The sequence below is a fragment of the Bufo gargarizans genome, chromosome 1 (genome assembly GCF_014858855.1).
Source record: "Bufo gargarizans isolate SCDJY-AF-19 chromosome 1, ASM1485885v1, whole genome shotgun sequence".
Lineage (NCBI taxonomy): Eukaryota > Metazoa > Chordata > Amphibia > Anura > Bufonidae > Bufo > Bufo gargarizans.
The window spans coordinates 387,665,841-387,686,630 of record NC_058080.1 but is presented as its reverse complement, the minus strand read 5'-3'; the positions used below and the strand labels follow the sequence as shown (position 1 = coordinate 387,686,630).

Sequence of the window (20,790 nt, the reverse complement as noted above, 5' to 3'; positions counted from 1 at the left end):
GGCTGTGCTGTAGATTCTTTGCAGATTTCACCCCTACACATTAAAGGGGTGGAAATCCATGACATACCTTTTTCCCTATATGTAGATGAGATTTTTAAAACTTCAGCATATACTGTACTTGTATTTTGCTTAGGCTTTATGGTTCAGTCGTACAGTGTGTGGATCCCTGCAGTAATATAGTACAGAACTACATTTACACAAACGGAGCAATCCCGAGAGCGATCAGTGATCGTTACTTCCATGAACTGATTATTGCTGGCGTCAGTCTTTTATTCTTACTATACAGTCACTGCTTTGTGTGCAGCTTCTCACATCTGTATGGAGGAATGGATGAAGATACAGAAATGATAAATGAAAGCTGCAGCATGAATACATTACATCGAACCAACGTACTGCAAGCCTAATAGCACAGCCATTTATATATAAAATGCACTGTGCACATATAGCATGTGAGCACTACAGCACATTATTGTATTCATGTCAAATATATCAGACTGATAGATATCTCCAGGCCTGTAACAAGTACACTTATCTCTGACCTTCATTTTACATTATGTTTTTGTACATTTCTTTTTGCTTGTGGTCCTATGCCGATCATCATACATCCCCTCCTCCAGAGCCCCCAAATCACCTTGGCTGCTTGGATTAAGGTCACACGAGCTGTCGTTCTCCCCCCTCTGCATCATGCAGGCCCCAGCTCTGACAGAAATATGCCACACACAGATTACTAATCTCCCTCCATCCCAACAAAAATTACACATCTAAGCGCCTACCCTACTAGGTCATAAATTAGGTCGCAGCCGTCTGAAGCTAATAATCCAGACAACCAGAAATAGTATTAGAAGTTTTCAGAAAATGCATGGCGCTCACGTTCATTTTAGCACATGACTGTTCTGGCAAGGGTTGCATATACCGTAATACTTAATACATAGCCACCATCTCCACAAGGAAAGGGGTGAATTTTGAAGGGACCTCATTATTCTGAAAAATCAAACAACAGTGTAATGTGACAAAAACACAGTGAAAGAGGGAGCCATATGTAAAAGCATATCTTTTGCTCTTGTTTAAAGGGGCTATCCGGTAATATATATTGATGAACTATCTGATCGGCAGGAGTCCGACACCCGCCAACCAACTGTTAGAAGAAGTTGGGCATGCAATGAGCGTCGTGGCCTCTTCCTAGGCCATGTGACATCACCAGACAGTCGCTCAGCCACTGCAAATATGGAAAGTGGCTCCCTGAAGCAACTAATCGTGGGGATGCCAGGACTCGGACCTTCGCCGATGTGATAATGATGACCTATCCTGAGGTTAGGTCATTATTATCATTTCATGGATAACCCTTTTAAGGAACAGTGCTGTACGCACAAATCAGCCACAACAAGACCACCAGCCTTGGGATGTATGTGGATAACATAGCGCTGTATGTAGTGTTGATCGCGAATATTCTAATTGCTAATTTTTATCGCGAATATTGGCACTTCGAGAATTCGCGAAGATCTAGAATATAATATAGTGCTATATCTTCGTAATCGCGAATATTCTGAGATTTTTTTTTTTCCATCAGTCCCATCCCTGCTTCTTGCTTGTGGGCCAATGAGAAGGCTGCAATATCTCTGTCTGAGCTTAGCAACATCCCTAGCAACCAATAGGAAAGTTCCCTACCCCTTAACTATATAAGAACATCCCAGCAGCCATTTTCTGCAGGAGAGAGAGAAGAGAGAGGAGAGAGAGGAGAGAGAGGAGAGAGAGGAGAGAGAGGAGAGAGAGGAGAGAGAGGAGAGAGGAGAGAGGAGAGAGGAGAGAGAGGAGAGAGAGGAGAGAGAGGAGAGAGAGGAGAGAGAGGAGAGAGGAGAGAGAGGAGAGAGAGGAGAGAGAGGAGAGAGAGGAGAGAGAGGAGAGGGAGAGAGAGAGAGGAGAGAGAGGAGAGAGAGGAGAGAGAGGAGAGAGAGGAGAGAGAGGAGAGAGAGGAGAGAGAGGAGAGAGAGGAGAGAGAGGAGAGAGAGGAGAGAGAGGAGAGAGAGGAGAGAGAGGAGACATTGCTGTGCTCTCATCTGGATCCCATTCCTTATCAAATTACATTAGATAGTTAGCTCGTATGTATAATACAGATAGTTGGTGGGAGATAGTCAATGTAGGTTAGATAGTGATATAGTGTAGCCGATAGTGTGATAGGGATTAGTGCATTTGTCTTTGAAAAAAAAAAAAAAGTCATTTGCTGTCTGTTTTTCTGTGCTGTGATAGGGATTAGTGTCTTTGAAAAAATGCATGCGAAATATAATCAAAAACAGTGCTGTAATGTAAAATTACTTAGGCTACTTTCACACTGGCGTTTTAGTTTGTCCAAAACTGATCAATTTTGCTCTTAATGCAATCTGAATGGATAAGGATCCACTCAGAATGCATCAGTTTGGCTCTGTTAAGTCTCCATTCTGCTTTGGCATTTTGTTGTCCGTCTGACGAAACTGAGCCAAACGGATCCGTCCTGACACACAATGTAAGTCAATGGGGACGGATCCGTTTTCACCGACACAATAGAAAACAGATCCGTCCCCTATTGACTTTCAATGGTGTTCAAGACGGATCCGGTTCTGGCTATGTTAAAGATAATACATACGGATCAGTTTGTGCAGAGCCATGATGGATCCGCACCAAACCCGAGTGTGAAAGTAGCCTTAGGCCTCTTTCACACGGGCGTCATGTTTTTTGCCCGGATAAGAGCCGGGTGCGTTGCGGGAAAATGCGCGATTTTTCCGCGCGAGTGCAAAACATTGTCATGCGTTTTGCACTCGCGTGAGAAAAATCACGCATGTTTGGTACCCAAACCCGAACTTCTTCACAGAAGTTCGGGCTTGGGATTGATGTTCTGAAGATTGTATTATTTTCCCTTATAACATGGTTATAAGGGAAAATAATAGCATTCTGAATACAGAATGCATAGTATAATAGGGCTGGAAGGGTTAAAAATAATAAAAAAAGTTAACTCACCTTCTCCTCTTGTTAGCGTAGATCCCGGTCTGTTCTTTAGCTGTGGACTGAATGACCTGAGGTGATGTCAGATCACATGCTCCAATCACATGGTCCATCACCATGGTGATGGAGCATGTGATCTGACGTCATCAAAGGTCCTTCAGCCCACAGCTAAAGAACAGACCGGGATCTACGCTAACAAGAGGAGAAGGTGAGTTAACTTTTTTATTATTTTTAACCCTTCCAGCCCTATTATACTATGCATTCTGTATTCAGAATGCTATTATTTTCCCTTATAACCATGTTATAAGGGAAAATAATACAGTGAATAGACTGTCACCTAGAACCCATGCGTGAAAATCGCACCGCATCCGCACTTGCTTGCGGATGCTTGCGATTTTCACGCAACCCCATTCATTTCTATAGGGCCTGCGTTACGTGAAAAACGCACAAAGAGGAGCATGCTGCGATTTTCACGCAACGCATAAGTGATGCGTGAAAATCACCGCTCGTGTGCACAGCCCCATAGAAATGAATGGGTCAGGATTCAGTGCGGGTGCAATGCATTCACCGCACGCATCGCACCCGCACGGAAAACTCGCCCGTGTGAAAGGGGCCTTACAGTGATCAGGAGTTTTTCCTCACAGTCACGAAAGTTGCTGCCAACCATTTTCTCCAGTCTCAGGAAAATTCTAGCAGCTTGAAAAATGTAGCAAAAGTGAGCCACGCAATACGCGCATATTACATTGCCGATTTTCGCAATCAAGAAAATAATGACTGGAGATCACGAATTCTAGAATTTGCTAATTTATGGCGAATAGGGATGAGTGAATCAACTTTGGATGAATTATTCAAAGTCGATTTGCATAAAATTGAATAAGGATCCACTTGGAACTGAACCCGAATTCGGAAAATAGTTTTTTACAGTACAAATTAATTTATGAAGTTATTTCAAGAAGTCTCTCGAAACTTCGTGAAGCAATAACTTCAGCTCATCGGGGCCAATACATTCTAATACTCCGTACAGTATTAGAACAAAGTTTTATGCAAATCGACTCCGGATGTTTCAGCCGAAGTCTATTCGCTCATCCCTAATGGCAAATATTAGGCCAAAAATTTGCGAAATATCGCGAAAACGAATATTGCCTATGCTGCTCATCACTAGCAACAAGCAGCAGTGCACTGGACCAGATCGGCAACCCTTTACTCCCCATGCATAGCAATGAACTTTGGGCGTCGTTGACCTGGCTGTCAGTTCACCAGATATTTGGACCACTTTTAGTAGGTACTTATGACCACCACACAAGACTGACATTTCGGAGATGCTCAGAAGTTAGTTGTCTAGCCATGACAAATTGTAACTTGTCAAAATACAACTGCCAAAAGATAAAAGTTATTTACTTAAAGGGGTTATTCCATGATTAAAGGGGTTTTATGAGATTCTAATACAGTGCTCTTGGAAATACCTTTTAATGTAAAAATTGGACATTAGTTCATGACAACCTCTTTCTAACAAAGCTAGAACCAGCTCTGTACCTCACATGGATCCAAAGATCTCCCCATGCATTGCTCCAATATTTCTGCTAGATTTATTTTAAGCTGTCAGCTTAAGGGATGTGTCCTTTCTTGAGGATGTAATAAGGGTATAAATTCCTACCTCTCAGTTGGAGTTCCTGAGAGTATGTGATAAGGCGAGTTTGACACCTGTTCATATGGTGCAGTGCTGCGCAGCGGCCATTGTTGCTTTGGTGCTGCGCTGGTGGGGCTCAGTGCCAGGGTGGCTTTGCCAGACAGCGGTGGTTCCGTTTGACTGCTGGGTCCTGCTGGTGCGGTGCTTTGGCACCGGTGGTCGCCGTGCAGCACTGCGCCAAATTTAGAATAGGGTCCCATTCAAAGAGGCAACCTTGTTGCGGTGAGTGGGCCTATGCTTTTTGATCCAATTGTATACTAATGCCTCATGTACAGCATTTATAACCTAAAAGTTTCTCAAAACTAGTGAGAAAACCATGTGTGAGCAAAACTCAAATGGATCCGATAAACAACAACACACATATACGTAAATAATAAAATATTTTATTAATTCATCACATAAAGGACAAAAAACGTAGACATGAACTAAATAAATAGCAGCAATAAAGTGGCGACACTGCAAGTCAGCGCCCCACCAAGGTTGCAATGCGGGTGTATCCCCCTGACTTGCGGTGTCGCCACTTTATTGCTGCTATTTATTTATTTAGTTCATGTCTACGGTTTTTTGTCCTTTATGTGATGAATTAATAAAATATTTTGTTATTTACGTTCGGATCCACTCATGTACAGCATGCAACATAGGGGTAGGTATACGATAAATTGCGCTGAGAAGCAATGTTAATTATTCTGAGAAGCAGTTATTAGATAAAAGCATAACTGAGGATATGAGATCCAGTTTTTTCTTATATTTTACACTTTCTTGAGGATGTGTCCTTTCTACTGCAGCTAGTGACAGTTGAAGAATGAAACTGAGCAAGTGCTTCCATCTCAGTGAGCAGGACAGAAAAAGAGCAAACAGCAGGTGGCGCTATACAGATGGACTGCAGTTAATAACTCAGTGGATATAATACATGGTTAATTACATGCATTTACAAAAAGTATTCAGATCCAGGTGCTGGTTTGAAAACTTGAATTTTTTTTCACGGGACAACCCCTTTAACATGGTTTAATGTTATAGCTGACTGGTGTAGCTAGAAAAGGATTTGCAAGAGTTAAAGGGGTTTTGCAGCCTGTTTATACTGAAGAGCTATCCTCAGGATAGGTCATCAATATTTGATCGGTAGGGGTCCGAAACCCAACACCCCTAGGTATTTGAAGAGAAGGCAGCGCTCCATGCAAGCGCTTCTTCCTCTTCATTACATTGCCCATCGTCTTTCTTGCAGCAGCGCCGTAGTGTAGGTACAAGTACTTGGTACTTGTCATTACACTGAACCTCCGAGACGACGGGCAGTGTAATGAAGAGAAAGTAGAGCTCGCATGTAGCGCCGCTTCCTCATCAAAACATCTGATCGGCGGGGGTGCTGGGTGTAGGACCCCGCCGATCAGATATTGATGACCTATCCTGACGATAGGTCATCAATATAAACCGGCTGCACAACCCCTTTAAGGCTACGTTCACACGTTGCATATTTGTATGCATGAAAACTGAACATAAACAATTTACCATATACCATTTATTGCGGTTTTTAGTGCAACCCCACTGAAGTCTACAGGGAAAGAAGTTAGAACTATACATAAAGGTGCGGAATCACGCAAACAATTGACACGCAGATTTAAAAAAATCTGCACGGCAGGTCAATTTCTGCACGTACAAAATCCGCAATGTGTACATGACATTTGTCAAATCTCATTCACTTTACTGGCACTGTATTACGCTGCATTGTTTCTGCAAGAAAATACTCGCGGCAAAACTGCAGGTAATTCGCAACGTGTGCGCCCACACAGGATCCTCCAACGTCATGGTGTCAATCAAAAGAGCATGAATCCAGAGCATTTGTTTTGAACGCTTTTTACAGAGCGTCTCCCTCTAGACCAGGCATGTCCAAACGGCTGTTGCAAAACTACAACTCCCAGCATGCTCTAATAGCTGTAAGCTATCCAGGCATGCTGGGAGTTGTAGTTTTGGAACAGCTGGAGGGCCGCAGTTTGGACATGCCTGCTCTAGACACTATAGATTGGTTATAGAATACATTGCAGGCAGCACAGTGGATGCCTTCCTGTCAATCTGCAGTGCTTACCCCAGAGCTCTCCTGCTGCTTGCACTCAGTGAATTTAATGGCCTCCTGAACACACCATTAATAGGTTAAAGGGTTTATGACAAATCAGACAATGGATTCTGTAATATAATATTTATCGCACTAGCTAATAGCATGGAAGGGTCCGCTGACTACTCCGCAGAGCAGCATTGCTCTAAGGCACTTTAAGGTTTTTCCTCTGGCTGTACATCATGACTGTGGGCAGAGGATCGGGACGCAGCTAGGGCACACTTGGGCATTGAACAGGACAGCAATAATATAAAGGTACTACGGTTTAAGCAAGAAAACATTTGGCCCAATGTACCGTATTTGAAGATTTCCTGTGTCAAGTTGCTTTGAAACACTATTCAATAGGCCTGAGTAAGGAAACCACATGGGACTTTACCTCCAGAGTACTCTGCACTGTTTATGTGCTCTCATAATGGACGAAGGCTCAATACAACTGCTGCGCAAGGACAAAGCGGTGCAGAAAAGAAATAACAACACTCTAGTATAGAAAACATATCTGTCAGAATATTTAGTCCTTGCATATCCTAATCACATCTCTGTACAATAACAGTGTTCCATCACACAGATACCTAGATATCATTTTAGAGGTATGTTATAACATATAAATCCTGCACAAGTCCCAAATACAGCTCTTAAAAGATACCTGCAAGTTATGTGCATGCAGCATGTCCTAGACCAGCAGAACAGTGTCACTTGAAACCGTTCAGGTGTTAGCACATTTATCAGGGGAGAGCGAGCATACTACATCCTTTCCACTATACCAGGCATGCTCAACCTGCGGCCCTCCAGCTGTTGCAAAACTACAACTCCCAGCATGCCCTAACAGCCTACAGCAGGGCATTGTGGGAGTTGTAGTTTTACAACAGCTGGAGGGCCGCAGGTTGAGCATGCCTGCACTATACCATATGGCCCACAGAAAGAGCTGGCTTGCCCAAATCCTCAGGATCAGGAGACTACTAGGTTAAACTGGCAGTTTTCAATTCCAATGGCCAGCATATTTATGGGGAAGAAGGGATTTAGTAGGTTGGATTTTTTCCAGTTTTCTCCTGTTATGGTGGTATATAGAGCTGTCAATCTTGCCAGCGGCTCACAATCTGCAGATGGGCATTTCCCTTGTCATTTTCCACATGGCGAGGGTGCTACAGACCAGACAAGCAATGCTTGCTCCTGTACTCCTGCCACTTTCACAGTGAAGTTCCTTGAGGGCACCAGAGGAAATGTTGTTTTTCATGGACCCATATACTATTATGTGCATTTGGCATCCGTAATCCCAGACAAAATAGGGCATCCCTCTGCGGTGTCACCACTTACTCACAGTCCGTGAAAAAAAAACATTGATGTGTGAATATACGCATTAAAGTCAATGGATGTGTGAGCAGACATGTGAACGAGGCCTAAGGGTAGGAAGGTTGCAGTTGTGCTTAAGGTGGACCAACAATTCCTCCGCAAACCAAAAGGATAAAGGTACTATAAAGTACATGTACCGTTACAGTCCTGATGGCTAGTACTTAATGCCCAGTTCCATAAGTATATGAATGTGGGAGAAGCTCAGCTTGTGTCATCAGGTCTGCCATCTATTTTATTCCTATTAAAGGGAGTCTGTCACCTCCATATGGCCATATACAGTGCTTACATGGCTCTGTAGCACACCTATACAGGATTGTAATGGTACCTTTTCTTTAGACTTGCACCAGCAGGAAAAACAAAGTTTAATTCATATGCAAATGAGCACTCGCAAGTGCCCAGGGGCGGCGTTCAGTGTGTAGGTGCCCAGGCTGCTCTGCCTTCTTTTCACTTTACTCCTCCCCAGCCTCATCGATGAGGCAAGAGACTTGGAGGGCGGGCAAAGGCAGAGGCTGGGGAGGAGTAAAGTGAAAAGAAGGCAGAGCAGCCAGCGGCCTTACTGCGTGTATGCTGTAGTAATACTTCAAAAGAAATACCCTTTTCATTGCATCGTAATAATTTACACTGAATAAGCCCTTTCAAGAGTTAAACATGTTAATCTTCATTAGCTATGTAAAAGGGACCCTGTTTAATACATAAAGCTTGACAGATGCCTTAAGGCACGAGCCATCTAGTATTTGCAGCCAATAAGGGAACTTACTTGATGTATCATGTTTGAGAAGTGATGCGATCAGCACCTGTCACTCCTGAGAGCCTAGGACAGTGATGTCAAACCTTTTACAGACCGAGTGCCCAAACTGCAACCCAAAACCCACTTATTTATTGCAAAGTGCCAACACGGCGATTTAACCAGTACTACAGTCCAATAGTATATCTTCCATGTACTTTACCATTTAGCTATAATAACCTGCCTACATTCAGTGCCCTGCCTGTTCTGTACATAGTGCGCCCTGCGCTGATAAATGGCAAGAAAAGTCTAAGGCATATTGGTACACCATAGACTTTTTCCAGGGGCAGGTGCCCACAGAGAGGGCTCGGAGTGCCGCCTCTGGCACCCGTGCCATAGGTTCGCCACCACTGGCCTAGGATGTCCAGGAGATAATACTGCCGATAAAAGTCTGCCATTTTCTCGCTCTCAAACTGAGCTTCAGTTCAACACTTTGTTTCCCTTCATCGGATTCTATACTTCTGCATACTCATTTGCTGACTTTTTCATAAAAACTTACCATGTTAGCCTAGGTTCACATATGCGAGCTCTGGTAGTCTGCTCCGAGAGAGGAACAGACTACCGGAGTTCACTGTATCCACATACTGCCGGATCCCACTGACTATAATGGGATCCGAATGGCGATCTGGCTGCTTTCCAGCATAAATGCCGGCTTTCGGGCGGGGTCAAAAATAATACTACATGCAGTATTTTCTTGACTGGCCAAAAACTGACATTTATGCCAGAAAGTGGCCAGATCCCCGTTCAGATCCCATTATAGTCATTGGGATCCGGCAGTATTTCCCTTACCAGAACAGACTACAGGAGTTCAGAACGACTAAGAAATCACAAAAGCCTGGCTGCAATCTATTGTGTAAAGCTTTGTATAAAGATTTGCCATCCAGTGACTCACTAGAATAAAACATTTTTTCCATGTAAATATTTGATAGAAGAAAAACAAGCAAAAAAAACAATGAGTTGCATTAATAATAATAAAGCTTCCTTCTAAGTAAGGGATTGTTCACATCTGTGTTGGAAACTCCATTCAGGGCCTTCATCGCAGATTCAGTCAAAAAGACCTGCAGGACTTTTTTCTTTGGTAAAAAATAAAAATGGTTCCTGTGGAAGAAATGGATTCTGTTCAGTCCGTTTGTCTCAGCTATGTGGCAAATTTGGCACTTCCGTTATATATTGGTGGTATGAACTAACCCTAGGCTGAAAATATTATTGGAGCACAAATTTCAATAGTTAGAAGAAAAAAAAAAAAAAAAAAAAAAAAAAAAAAAAACACACACACCTGACAGGCTGAGGACATCAGCTAATACAAAGTGTAACATATGCCACAATACCCTATTCTACAGTCCATGCACAGGGCAAAGGAGTGTTCACACAGCCTGTACAACAGCACTTAGAATCCCAATTGGACCGCCAAATGCGGTCCTCCATAAGCATTGCTTCTTCAGAAATTATTTTTATAAAGACCAGATTCCCACATCTATGTTTCAGATGCAAAAAAAATAAAATCAGACATCATATGGTACATCACAATACCCTTCTGATGAAGCTAGAACCAGCCCTGTACCTCAAATGGATCCAGAGATCTTCCCATTCATTGCTCCAATTCCTCTGCTAAATTATCTTCAGCCTGGCAGCACAGGGGCATGTCCTTTCTGCTGCAGCTCTTTCCCTGTAACTGACACAGCTTCTATCAGTAGATATGGCTGGTGGCAGTTGAAAATTTAAACTGAGCATGTGCGACCACCTCAGTGAAGTGGACAAGAAATAAGGAAAAGAGCAAACAGTAGGCGGCGCTATACAGATGGATTTTATTTAATAACTCAGTGGCTCTTCTAAATGTGTAATTACATCCAATTACAAATTTATTCCGATCCAGGTGCTGGTTTGAAAAATGTAGAATATTATAGTGGCTCAATCTCTTTAATCGATCTCTGTACAAGCTGATTGGTAGAGTTTGAAGAGATGGCACCCCAACTTTTCTAACATGGATTACTTATCCTACAGATAAGGAACCAGTAGTGCTCCCTCTACAGCGTGTTCATTTACATTGATCCATATAGTGCTAGAGAGAATTTCTTCTGAAACATCCCCTCCACTTGTGATGTCGGCAGGTTGGTACCTGACACTATAAAGGATAGTACAAAACGTATTCATATAAACCGATTTTGTCAAAAGAGAAAGCAGCCTGTAAAAACGACCAGCTACCTCTACCAGCCGGATGCACTATTAAAATGATGCACTATTAAAATGAAAATATGAACTGATGGGACAGCCTGAAGTTAAAGAAAAAACCCATGCAGATAAAGCAATTTGTCCCAAATAACCAGGAGGCAGAATCTTAGCAGTGAAATGACATCGAAGCACTTCAAAGCAGAACGTGCCCATGTCCTACAGCACAGTCTGGCATCAAAAAGCCTTCAATGTATTTAATGTGGGATTACAAACGTCTGGAAATTAATTCCCCCCAATTACTAAAGCACATACACTCCTGCTATATGTTCCTGTCACACAGTGACATCTCTAGCGAGCAGGGGAAGCAATGCTAATAGAACCTTCCTAATAAAAGAGCAATGACGTTTAGCCTCCTGCCGCTCTGTCCACACGTACAGGACATGGGACAAGCAAGAGACCATACTCCCAGTCTGCCCATCCAGCTGTTTTCAGTAGGATTGACTCGCCATGGAAAGGGTTTAGGAGCATCATGACTTCTGCTGGCAATGGAAAGAAGGATCGGTCGGACATGCTGGATTTCCACAAGCCCAATCCTCTGCTGCCCAGAAAAAAATAATACGCTGCCAGGTGTGTCTAGACCTTATCAAAATAAACATGCCCTCTTAATATGAGCATGTACCAGGGTTACCAACCATCCAGAAATGTCAAAAATAGGGAGCTTGTTATCAGCGTCCATAAAAAATAATATAAATAGAATCATTGGTGATTCTTTTGAGGCTGGGGGGATTGAGCAGACATGCTCTCCTTTCCGAAACAAAACTGCCTCAAAAGACCATAGGGGGACATTTATCTAAACTGGTGCAAAGGAAAACAGAGTTGCCCATAGCATCCAATCAGATTCCACCTCTTATTTTCCAGGGGAGCTCTGAAAAATGAAAGGTGGAAGCTGATTGGTTGCTTTACACCAGTTCTGATAAATATCATCCATATGCTTTACCGTTTCCTCAATGGGCTCAGCCTTGGATAAATACCGTTATATGTTGTAAATGAAAGCCTCGTGCACACGGCCATGTCCGTATTTTGGTCGACAAACAAAATGCCTTCCGTGTGCATTTTGCTGTGCGGGCAGGAATAGGAAATGTTCTAGAATTTGCAGAACGGCCACATGGATCCGCATAAAATATGGATGTGTGCATGGCCCCATGAAAGGAATGGGTCAGTGCGCCATTCGTAAGATGTGGAAGGCACATGGATGAGAAATACACTTGTGTGCTAGAGGGCTTAGCCGATCGTCTAGGGTGGCCACTGTCATAACCCCAAAAAGGTGGACACCACACCACCAATAGGAGGTCATCACACTGGCTATATATGCCTTACAGAAAGTGGATGATGGAGGTTGTATGAAAATATTTCTCAGACAGTCAGTAATATTTTATACAACGCCCATCATCCACTTTATGTAATGCTTATTATACAGCACGGACCTCTCCAAGGATTACTAGCATAAAATACAGGGTGTATTCTAGTACAATTACCTCCACCCAGATGGGATATGAACACTGGAAAGCTAGGTGGACTACAAGTCCCATAATTTCTTCACCACACAAGCTACACAGCAGTGAAGCGGCTCTCACGAGATAAGTGACTTATAAGAATCTTGTCTAGACAACCAGGTCCAGTCAATAGAGTGGCATCTTGCTCTGTGACTAGCTGAGTGTGATGAGGCAAACTATTACCGCTGGATTAGGGTACTTTCACGGTAGCGTTGTTAGAATCCGGCAGGCAGTTCCGTTGCGGAACTTCCTAACGGATCCGGAAATCCGTATGCAAACAAATATCTTTTTTTCCCCAGATACGAATCCGTTAGACTTATTCATTGAAATACCAGATCCGTCTTTCCGGTATCATCTGGAATAACGGATCCGGTATTAAATTTTTTCAAAGCTAGAAAGAAATGCGCATGCACAGACCAGAAAACTGGATCCAGTGATGCAGCAATTTCCGGAACACTTGGTACCGGATCCGGCATTAATACATTTCAATGGAAATTAATGCCGGATCCGGCAAGTGCGGTAGTGTTCCGGAATTGTGGCCGGAAAAAAATACCGCAGCAAGCTCAAATACCATACAAGGGACAGAACAGAAGACACCCTGATGCATATTGAACAATCCGTTCAGAATGCATTAGGATAAAACGGAAGCGTTTTTTTCCAGCATTGAAACCCTTTAACGGATTTCAATACCGGAAAAGAATAACGCTAGTGTGAAAGTACCCTTAGTGCAGCAGCAAGTGAATAGCTTCTGACAGACTCCAGTCACAGAGGGGGATGTTGGGCCGGGTCTAGTAACTGACTGAGCATGCGTCAGCCTTACTCAGTGCGGTTTCTCCAGCGCATGCTCAGTTTAAGGGCCCATGCACAAGCTCGTTTTTTTTAGTCGGCATCCAATCCGGATTCTGACTCATTCAATTCAAGGGGGCACAAAAGATGTGGACAGCACACCATGTGCTGCCCGCATCTGTATGTCTGTTCGGCAGCACCCACAGAAATATAGAACATGTCCTATTCTTGTCAGCATTACGGACAAGAATAGGATTGTTCTATTATGACGTTCCATTCCGCAAAATGCAGAACGCGCATGGCCTGTATGCTTGTTTTGCGGATCCGCAAATTGCAGACCGCAAACATGGCTACGGCTGTGTGCATGAGCCCTAATACTGCTGTCTGAGGGCACCACAGAAAAGGAGATATCCCTGCAGGCCTTGCGCAGGACGGAGGACTGGGAGCCAGGAAGCCAGACATTTGGCCAGCCTACTATTGTCCCTTTCTTTTTTATTTCTATTAAAAAATAAAATAAACTACCTCAACAAGAGTTATGGTTAAAGGAGCACTTCAATCTTAGATATTTATGGCGAGCTCAGCTGTTTCTGTGACTCAACTAGAAGTGAATGGAGAGCGCAGCCAATTCTCTATTCATCGTCCACCTCAGCAAGCAGAATAAGGGTCAGGGGTGCAAGAGGTGGGATCTGCATGTACCAGACAATTGTGGCGTCTCCTGTGGATATACTATACTTGTTTAAGAATACCGCGTAGTCAGGTGTTCACATGACTGCTTGACACACCCATGAACATGACATCACAGGAAATGAGAGTTGCATGAACATGACATCACAGGAAATAAGAGTGTTGCATGGACATGACATCACAGGAAATGAGAGTTGCATGAACATGACATCACAGGAAATAAGAGTGTTGCATGGACATGACATCACAGGAAATAAGAGTGTTGCATGGACATGGTCGTGTGACCACAGCCCAAAACGGAAGATTGGAGCAATAAAGGTAAAAAGAAATTACAAAGTTACAGAGCTACCTTCATAAATAATTATTTTACAGGATGTTTATGCAAACCAGAATTAAGTTGCTTTCTTTTTTGTAAAATAAAAATATAATTTCCATTATGAAATCCTTTCAGAACTTGCCTTTTCTAATAAGTTCTCCCTTTATAATTAAGAGATTGCAAACATTTTGCTCTGGGTGTTTATCACTGGTATATTGTGTTGTACTGCTAATAATAATGTTATTTGTAGTTTACTTTCAGTATTTAATATTTCCACAGAATATGAAAAGTTGGAGAAAAGCATTATGTTAGCAAAAATTTATTTGCACATGGCATAATAGAAACGTGCAAAAAATATGCTTCTAGTGGGTGTCTCACGCACCACTCGATTATGTTCTTTTGTCCTCCTGGATAAGGGCTTATTTCCATTAGCTTATTCTCAAGAGTAACGCCTGGCCTACTTGGCGGTCCCCACAAGGGGAACCTAAATGGTCACCATCTTTACAGACGTTCCCCAAATCAACTTTATAATATATCTTAGCAGAGAAAGATGCCTTGTTCCCCAGTTACCATTTTATCAGAGATATCAGATCTGGAGTCAGACCTGCTGTTTGAAGATGAGGTGGGGCTTGTTCGATTGCTGCTTCCTCTTCAAGATTACCTGAGTGTCGTCTCCCCACAGTGTAATTACGGGTGCTCGTCCTATTCTCTTGAATGAAACAAGCACTTGTAACTACACTGCAATGCCATTGCAAGCAAGATGAGGTGCAGGTAATCCCGAAGAGGAAGCAGTGCTCGAACAAGCTCCACCTCCTCTTCAAACAGCTGATCGGTGGGGGTCCAACCACCACCACCCCTGCCGATCAGCCTGAGGTTAGGTCATCAACATAAACCCACAGCACAACCATGTACCACTCATCCAATACCCATTTTGCTGCATAAGCAAAAGCACACAGTCTTAAAAGTGGGGAAAATTGGTTTCTACCTCAGTTTTTTCTTTTTTGCCTTCCTCTGGATCAACTTCCAGGATGACAGGCCAAACTGGAAGGACAGATGTCTTTTTTCGGCCTTATGTACTATGTTACTAGAAACAAATCATGACGATCAACAACTCAAAAAAATCCAACAAATCAGAATCAGAGAGATTTCAACAGTTGATGATTGCTGAACATGACCATTTGTTAGACAGAACAAGGCGACCAGTGGACAACAATTCTTTAAACGTGTTGTTTCGATCAATCAATAGGCCTCCTGGCATCACCTAGGAGTCATAGTCTTCACACGCACAGGTCAAACACTAACATTCAAAAGGTTCTGATCTAGACAATAATACCCTAAAATGCAAAATGGAGATTTCTAAATAAATGTAAATGGGTAAATATATTTTAAGTTTCAGCTTCATGCCACGTTTAGATGTGGGAGGATTACTACACCCAACCACAAATCCACAGCAACAGTATAATAAATGTGGATGGGATTTTCTGTGGAAAAATATACTAATTCCCAGAATTCCCGCTCATTCTTGAGAGGAAATCTCACAGATTTCACCTTTTCAATGTGTTCTGGCCATGAAAGATGAAAGCAAAGGACAAGTGTGACTAGAAGTTTTTTGTGTCCACTCCAGAAGTGGGTTGGAACAGGATGGATCTACTTCTGGCTTTAGCTAAAAATAAGCACCAAAAACTGCCAACAAAAGCTGTGTGTGATAACACCCTTAAAGAGGTTATCCCACAAACAGCCTCCAACACAGATGTGACATGGACCCTCAGTCAGTTTTAACCAGAGGAGCAGAGTCAATAGTAAATTGGGCCACTGTATCTTTTTAAAGGGGTTGTGCAAAAGGAATCCTCCAAAAACCTCCGGTTGGCCAGACCTGTAAAGGAAAGATGACTTAACTGCTTCCCAGTGCTGACTCCTTCTGCTCCAGGCCCACGATACTCCGCTGGGCTCCCTTGATGTCAACATCTGGTTTGACATCTCCACAGCCAATCACTGGCATTGGTGGCGACTGGCTCCCCTTACGTCATAACAAATGATCATATGAAACAGGGGGATTCAGTCTCTGATTGGCTGAGGCAATGTCAAAACAAATGTGGACATCAAGGGAGCCCAGCAGAGCATTGTGGACCAGAAGGAGTGGGGAGCCAGTACGGGATGCAGGTAAGTAATATAAGTTGGGGGGGGGGGGGGGGGCAGGTTGCCAAAATCCCCCCATTATTGTACAACCCCTTTAAGGGGTTATCACACAGGATAGGTAATAAGTGTATGATTAATCGGGGTCCGACAACGGAGACACCCTGCAATGCCAAGAGAGGGGGACCCTAACTCCTCTGCCTGCATGGAGCAGTAGAGCACATATCAGTCCACTATTCCATCTACTTCTATAAGATTGGCATAGACAGCGGTCCATCATTCCTAATGGATGTGATTGGTTGCTAAATCTCCCCCTATCTCTGGTCAAAAATGACAAATGGGGGTACACTTCAACTCTGCTGAGATCTGCCGAGGAGGCTCCGTTCAAAGCTCTGTTTCAGATTCCATCAGAAATACCGTAAAAAATGGCGTTGGCATTATTTTGTACGGTAAAATGACAGAAACCAGGATGGAACCTGATGAGCTTGTTAGATGTCAACGAGGTTCTTTAGGCACCATTGGTAGTCTTCATGGAACGGACTAGCACTGCCGTCAATCACATCGGAATTTATGAGGGCAGATGTGAACAGAGCCTTAATGTGTACAGTATATATATATATATATATATATATATATATATATATATATATATATATATATATATACACACACACATACTATATTATTATGATCTTGGAAAGTAATAGCTACATTTTATGAGGTAAATTGGTCAGCCTAGCTTTCAGGGGCGGACTGGGAACTTAAAGGGAACCTGTCACCGTGATTTTGTGTATAGAGCTGAGGACATGGGTTGCTAGGTGGCCGCTAGCACATCCGCAATACCCAGTCCCCATAGCTCTGTGTGCTTTTATTGTGTTATAAAAACGATTTGATACATATGCAAATTAACATAAAAGAGTCATATCTTACTTGTGTGACCAGAGAAGAGTCATATTTTCAAGCTCTGACTCATCTCAGGTTAATTTGCATATGTATCAAATCAGTTTTTTTACACAATAAAAGCACACAGAGCTATGGGGACTGGGTAATGCGGATGTGCTAGCGGCCACCTAGCAACCCATGTCCTCAGCTCTATACCCAAAATCCTGCTGACAGGTTCCCTTTGAAGGACTTATCCAACCAATATAATGACCCCCCCCCCCCCATGCCCCTCATATAGGTTATACTTACCCCGCTCCCCGGCACCCATGTTGCTTCTGCACGGCTGCATCTACCCTAGCGTCACCCTCCCCAACCCATGCTAGGGAGGTTCGTCCCCAACACAGCCTGCCATTGCCTGTGCCGATCCGTGTGACAGGGAGATACAGCGGCGGTTGTGTGGGGAGCAGGAGCAATGCAGGTGCCGGGGAGTGGGGTAAGTATAATCTATATGAGGTGCCCGGGCATTAGGGGTCATTATACGGGTTGGATAACCTCTTTAAAGTGGGCTTATGTTGTAGGCGAGTCCAAATTGACAGAAAGCAGGGCCAACACAAGCCACACATAGGCAGGGACAGCAAAACCACAGTGCGGCACAAAATACCGCCCAACTACTGCCCATCGCCACACTGAGGACGGTGATATAGTTACAGGTGGGCACCTACATCCACTGGCCAGGGGCACAAGTACCTGGTGCTCCTACATTCAATGTACCAGCCCAGGGGTGTGAGGAGGGCTCAGGCAGACCCCGTGGCATCAGCCCCCTGTAGGGTCTATGGCCAGTGGCTCCTGGAAGCCTACAGACATAGATGTCTATCAGATACAGTAGTATCGCCACATGGTCCGCCGCCGTCAGTGACATCACCACTATACACATCCAGTCATAGAGCGCAGCCCAGGTCACTGCAGGAGGTTCTCTCCGGTACCGCAGCGCCGGCTCCCGCACAGCTGGCTGCGGATATGTGAACACAAGCCTAAGCCGAGGCGGAATACTGCACATAGTACACAAAGCGTGACTTTACAGGAAGAAGCGTGAGCCGCCAGTACACCGAATGTCACCTCTCCCTCCCGCCTCCTCAGCCTGACACCTCAAACACGGAATTTACCTGTGCCCACACAGAGCATGGCCAGGGCACTGCGGAGAGGCCAGGCTTCCACCAGCGCTGTCTGCCCCCCATACAGTGCACACCCTGTCCCTAAATCCCCCCCGCATATACAAAGCCTTACCAAGGACCCCAGCCGTGCCATGCTGGCTGCCAGCCGGGTCTGCCCTCTCCCCCTCTGGCTGGGCTTTCCTGCTTCTGTCCGGCTCTATGTCCGGCATGCTGGGGCCGGGATCAGGATGGCATGGGTCCGGTGGTCCCCGCTGTCATTGGGGCTGTGCGGCGAGAGGAGGGACAAAAGGACACTCAGGCAGCAAGCAGCCTTCAAACACGCTGGATACTTGGCTTCTAGGGCCCGCCCGCCTCCCTCATTTCCTCTTTGTGCTGCTGCTGCTGCTGCTGCGTGCTTCCTCTAGCCTGCAATCGGGATGGCTGCTAGCAGGAGCATCCGTCAGCAGCACTGACAAATCCCATGCTATGTATGGGCTGTGCATTTTCTGACATTTCTAGATTTGCTTTATATGGTCACAGCATAGGTTGGTGCAGTCATTATATCATGTCATTTTAGTTAGGGGGTGGTGTACAAGGTCAGCTCATAAGCTGTCAGCATGGCTATATATATATATATATATATATATATATATATATATGGTAATTAGTAGAGAAAATTGTTTAGCTGGCAGTTTATAGCTTGCACCGTCGGTTACCATAGAAATCCCCCTAGAAAAGGCTACTTTCACACTTGTGTTTAACTTTTCCGGTATTGAGATCCTTAATAGGGGGCTCAATACCAGAAAAAAACGCTTCCGTTTTGTCCTCATTCATTCTCAATTGGGACAGAACTGAATGCTCCAAAATGCATTACGTTCCGTTCGGTTGCGTTCCCATACTGGAGAGAAAACCGCAGAAAGCTGTGGTTTTCTATCCGGCATGGGATGCGGAGCAAAACAGATCCGGAATGACCCACAATGCAAGTCAATGGTGCCCGATCCGTTTTCTTGGACACAATATAAATCGGATCCGTCCCTTATTGACTTACAATGGTTTTAATGCCGGATCTGTCATGGCTATTTTAAAGATAATACAACCGGATCCGTTCCTAACAGATGCAGACGGTTGTTTTATCAGTAACGGAAGCGTTTTTACTGATCCCTGCCGGATCAGGCAAAAAACGCAAGTGGAAAAGTAGCCTAAGTCGCCTACCATTTATTTGGGGTGGGTGACAATGGTGGTGTAGAGGAAAACTGCTGTAGATCAGCTGGCAGAATACAGGCTGCTTTGTACAACTGATGGGTTGCAGGGCTGAAGGCTCTGCTGCAAAGGAAAACTGGTTTAGTTGCCCAGGCAAAGTTGCCTTTGAAAGATGAAAGGTATAATCTGATTGGTTGATAAGGTAAACTAAACCAATTTTCCTTTATATCAGGTTTGATAAATCTCCCCTATTGGTTCACATTTAGCAAGACCGATTGATATGACACATTGGGGGACACCTGACTGCTGCAGCCAGTCATTGGCTGCAGCGGCCACATCAAATAGGAAGTTGATATGCGGAGACTGCAGCCATGGGGGATGGAAGGAGCTGGAACCCAGCAGCAGGGAATAGGTAAGTAATAGTGTTAAGCAAAGCGATTTTCAGATGCTTCATCTGAAGTCACTTCGTTCAAAAATTTGAAATAATACTGTTCGTAGATTTGTCTCCATACAGTATTAGAATGTATAGTCTCTGATGAGCTGAAGTTAGTTATTTGCGTAGTCGCACGAAACTTCGTTGAATAACTTCGGTAGTTGATTTTGGTTCCAAGGTACTAGTCGAAACCAAAGCCGAGTTCAGTTTTAAATTGGTTTTCGTGAATAATTAACTTTGGCTCATCGGAGCGCATACATTCTAATACTGTATTGAGACGGATCTCCGTACACTATTATTCCGCAGTTTTGAACGAAGCGATTTCAGAGGAAGCATCCGAAGCTCGCTTCGCTCAGCACTAGTAAGTATGCTTCCCTCTACGAGGAGGGGGTCTGGCAGAAAGTTCCCTGAAGAAGAACTGACTATAATGGGGGAGGTGCGGTGTTGCGGCGGAGGCACGGCAGTTCACGGCGAGAGGCTGCCGGAATAAATGTCGGACATGTCGTAGTTTTATTCCAGGAGCCTCTCGCCGTGCCTTGCTGGAACTCCGCCCCATTATAGTCAATAGGGACAAGGGCGGCAGTCCGG

The 20,790-nt window shown here is 44.1% G+C and overlaps 1 protein-coding gene across 3 annotated transcripts in view; it reads right to left on the bottom strand.

Moving 5' to 3' along the window:
* Nucleotides 1-18,916, bottom strand: part of ANO8 (anoctamin 8) — a 108,670-nt gene extending 89,754 nt beyond the window's left edge. For all 3 annotated transcript variants that reach the window (XM_044285613.1, XM_044285622.1, XM_044285627.1), the window contains exon 1: nt 18,703-18,916. In XM_044285613.1, coding sequence (XP_044141548.1) covers nt 18,703-18,799 — 97 coding nt within the window. In that variant the 5' untranslated portion in view covers nt 18,800-18,916. The remainder of the gene's footprint in view (nt 1-18,702) is intronic.
* Between the last annotated feature and the right edge of the window lie 1,874 nt (nt 18,917-20,790).